The 4225-nt window shown below is 39.9% G+C and overlaps 1 protein-coding gene across 2 annotated transcripts in view; it reads right to left on the reverse strand.

Annotated features, from left to right (window-relative positions):
- Window positions 1–935: 935 nt before the first annotated feature.
- The window catches only part of urb1 (URB1 ribosome biogenesis homolog), a 12575-nt gene continuing 9285 nt past the window's right edge, over window positions 936–4225 (reverse strand). The window contains exons 34-39 of one of the 2 annotated variants that reach the window (XM_020613154.1): window positions 3907–4050; window positions 3587–3696; window positions 3273–3470; window positions 2830–3071; window positions 1812–2390; window positions 936–1228 (exon numbers count right to left, since the gene is read on the reverse strand). In XM_020613154.1, coding sequence (XP_020468810.1) covers window positions 1038–1228; window positions 1812–2390; window positions 2830–3071; window positions 3273–3470; window positions 3587–3696; window positions 3907–4050 — 1464 coding nt within the window. In that variant the 3' untranslated portion in view covers window positions 936–1037. Of the gene's footprint in view, window positions 1229–1811; window positions 2391–2829; window positions 3072–3272; window positions 3474–3586; window positions 3697–3906; window positions 4051–4225 lie in introns of both variants that reach the window. The other variant, XM_020613153.1, reaches the window with a different exon arrangement.

Consider the following 4225-nt stretch of genomic DNA (forward strand, 5'->3'; position numbering starts at 1 on the left):
CTATCAACTCTTTGGAATGAGACAGCGTTGCTCTCTCCTAAAATGAGATGATCGCTGTAAGGGAGAACTCTACCACCACTGTTCCATATGAATGGGAATACTATTATGATTATCTTGATCCTGTGATTGTGGATGAAAGCAAGCTAAAATACAATAAATGTAAGTCTTTAGTCTTTACATCTAGGTTTTTTTCAATGTCTTCTCGTGTTACCCAAAAGATAAACTATTTTTCTCTTCCCTTTCAGACTCAGTTGTAATAACATTTTGGATAATTCTGGCTGCTTTTGTTGGATTCCTCTTTCTGACTCTGACTCAAATGTCTCGCAGCGGAAACTTGCCAAGGTAAGTGTGATGCCTAAGTGTGGGTTTTATATACTATATATATTTAAAACCCTTACATACTGTACTATACATACTGTATATGCTAAAATAACATATAAAGTCACAAAGCTCTACTTTAACTAAACATTTCTTATAATTATCATTGCAGGAATCACAGATCCAAAATCAAAGGAAGGTGTATCAGCTGATGATTTCAAAATCAGAATGAAGAAAATGCAGCTGTGGAGATATTGGAGAAATTGGGGTTTGAGATAAGAGGGTTTGTAGCTGTATATCTGAAAGAGTAGTCAATAATTCTGCTATAAATTCATTTCAACTATTATCACAAGCTTTAACTAGCACTGTGTGTTCATGTGAACCCTAGATGCTAGAAGTACAAGAGCTTTATCCAGATGGCAGCTCTTCTGCCAACACTTGTTGGAATCCTACTGCTTGAATTTAGTCCACATCACATTTTGTTCAAAACCCCAAAGTTTTCAAATACAACTGATAACACTTTTACAATTGGGTAAAGCAAGAATCATATGATTAAAAAAACAACTTTTTAATATTTTTAACAACATTTTACAACAGAAGATTTTAGAAAACACCTTCAGCCTTTTACAGGAACAAACAAAGCAGCAAAGTGAAAAAAAACAAGCTCTCATGTAATTAGGTCTAATTCAAAGAACATAGCGAGTGTTCAGATGTCACATTTAACTCTTCATAGTGATGATGTCATTACAGATGGCTCTGATGGCTGTTTGAGTCAGGGATGATTTGGATGCTTTATGTCTTTTATACTTGGTTCTGGTCACCAAACTGACATGAAACAGGAACAGCTCTGCTGACGTGGCTCCACTCCACAGCTCATGGATGTACAACGACATCAGAAACAGCCCCGCTTCTGGAAAGGATAAAACAAGAGGTTTAATAGATTTACACTACAACATATTACAAGTGAGACAACATAAAAAAAATCTTTACATTATCCTCATCATGTATCAAAATATCCACTTGCTTGTGAGGGCAGATTTTCATCATTCCTTCATTGTCTTAATCTAGTCAGTGATGTTTGAATAGCTTTTTACTATAATTAAACTGATTTCTAAAAATGTGATTAAGTCAAGTCGACCAATTGTAGAAGCAACACTTCACAAACATTTGGCATTTGATGGAAACACAATAAAGGTTAAAAAACTAAACAGTGACATTCATTTTAATAGTCCCCACTCATGGGATAGGCTACATATGCCAGATTTATTTCAGTTAATAAGTTTAGTAGTTTATGAAAAACAGCAAAAACCTTTAATGTCATCAACATTTTGCCATGTACTGTATGTATCTCACCAACTTTCCCCCCAAATTTTACCAAAAATATTTGAGCATTTAGGACCCTTAAATCATTTGAAGGTGGAAGTTGAGTTTCTAAATGAGGCCCAGTTTTTAACATCATTGATAGAGTACTCTGCTACGTGGCAGGCTCTTACCGCATCTCGATGGATCATTTGTGGTTTCTGGCAGGCAGGCAGAGATGACCATGTGATGCAGCTCTGCAAGGTGGCCTTTGGTCTCTAGTAAGCGTATCATAATGTTGGTAAATCGCTTTAAGGTTTCCACTCTTGCCGAAATGCTAGAGTGACACTGAGCTTCAAAGGCTTGATGGTAGAGGCGAAGGAGATCTGCCTTCAAGCCTAGATCATGCAACACGACATCTACAATTTCCCTGTGTTTTATCACAGCCTTTTCAACCCAGTGCAAGAATTCTTTTGTTCTGTTTTCATGATACGAGTCCTCCACTAAGAACCTCAGGGACCATTTGATGAGCAGGTGAGCAGTATCACAGGCCAACCGACCAGGATCCAGTTTGTCTTTTGGATGAGCTGACTGGGATTCAGAGAGAGGAAACACAGGTTCCCAATGAACAAAGATACTGCTGAGGTAAATTTTACACTCTGTCAGGAGACTCTCTTCTTGTCTCTCAGAGTCATCATCCTTTGTCAGGTTTTCTTTTGGTGTGCGGGTCTGGGAAAAGGAGCCTTTACCTCGGGCCTTATCCTTCCCCATTCCTGTGGTGGAAGATGAACAAAACTGTTGTTATCCCATTAAAGATACAAGGAATGATTTATGTAATCTAAAACAGAACAGAGCTCTAAACTCTCCAATGATTATAATGGGACAAACTATGACAAGTAATACCATCACATATGTTTTCAGCCTAATTTCTACTCATTTCCTCACAGAGGAGAGAACATACTATAGGATCAGCAAAATAAGCAGCAACCCTGGAGCAGTGCTGTTGCAGAGTACAAACTTTATGACACAGGCTTAGTGTAGCTGTACGGCCAGGTGGGAATTAATATCACCTTTATTGTTCATTATCTCCCTTTTCCATCGCGTTTACAATATTATTGTCCATACCTTTGAAACAAAAGCAACCATGGCAGTGTCTGTACAAGCTTCTTGGTGTGAGAGAATTTGCTGAAGGATACACTTAATGGCACTCACCCAGGAATTCCTTCACTGTGTGCCTTTCCGACAAGGCTTGTATATGGGTAAGGAGCGCTGTGTTGTGGGACAGGGACGCCCAGCAGAGGAGCAGATTGAGCACTTCAGTACAGGAGAGTGGCTGTGGATATAGTGTGATCTGATCCGCCTGTTTCTTTACATTGAGAGCTGTCCCACGATGCTTCAGTACAGAGCAGAGCGTATGCAGAAACAGGCTGAGATGAGTGGCCTTCACACCCAACCTGACAGGAGGAGGTCAAACAAACATGGACATCCTTGACCAAAAGTTAATTTATTATGTGTAGTGTTGGCTCACATCTCAACTTCTGTCAGCTGTACAACTTTTGATTACAATTTTGGAATGAGTGTCTGAAGAGAGACTTGAAAGTTAAATTAACATGTTCACTGATTGCCTACCACTGCTGACGGTTAAAGTGCTTTACCTGAGGTGTCTGCTGAGAGTTGATGCTACACACAAGTATTCACTGATGAGAGGGAGAGAGAGACAGTTGACTGAGCTCTGAGGTTTCTCTGAAGTCTTGGCTCCATCTGCCTGCTGATTTTCCTTCTGCCCAAGGATGGTAAACCACAGCACATGGAGCAGTTCTATGATGGCACTTAGCAGCTGCTGGTCTAGACTCCTGCTGATGATTGTAAGTACAGGCTTATGTACAAAATATAAAACTGAAGAAGAGAATTTTTTAGTAATATGAATGATCTGTCAAAATAAAGAGCCAAAATTTTGACTGGACCTTACCTTTTCTCAACCACCTGTATTATCCAGGTTAGGACGCCACAGCACTTGGTGAGGTTATAAGCTGCTCTGGCCACACGAGCAGCGTGGCACAACACCCTGATGATCTGTGTCTAGTGGAGAGGTACATGTGTAATAGATGCACATTAGACATAAATATGCATTTTCCTTATTAGGTGCATTTCAGAACATCAGCCCACTTGTCCTCACTAATCCGTTAGGTTTCATGCTTGATTTCAGGCTGTTAATTAATTTTTCCTCTTTTAATTTATTCCTTGCTTCAAAGAGTTTAGGACTGACATTGCAAATCCTGCAGTGTGTACCTGGGAGTGTTCATCACAGAGGGGACTACTGCTGAAGCCTAAAAGGCCCTGAAAGATGCCTTGTTGGTTGCACAGTTCATATGAATGTCCATCACTTATCCCTTCCTCCAGCACATTCAGGATCCACTCACGTTCCACCTTGTGCTACAGAAAAGAAACTGTCAGTCAGTCACACTCCCGTTGCTGACCACTCTTCATAGACACATATAACACCAGTCTAAAAATGCCTGGGTTGAGCAAAGCAAACAGCTGAAGGTTGAATGTTGTTGATGCAAGGAGAGATTATCTGGACAGTCATTTATTTGTCCAGGGTACAGTT

This window comes from Monopterus albus, unplaced genomic scaffold (genome assembly GCF_001952655.1).
Source record: "Monopterus albus unplaced genomic scaffold, M_albus_1.0 scaffold130.1, whole genome shotgun sequence".
Taxonomy (NCBI): Eukaryota; Metazoa; Chordata; class Actinopteri; order Synbranchiformes; family Synbranchidae; genus Monopterus; species Monopterus albus.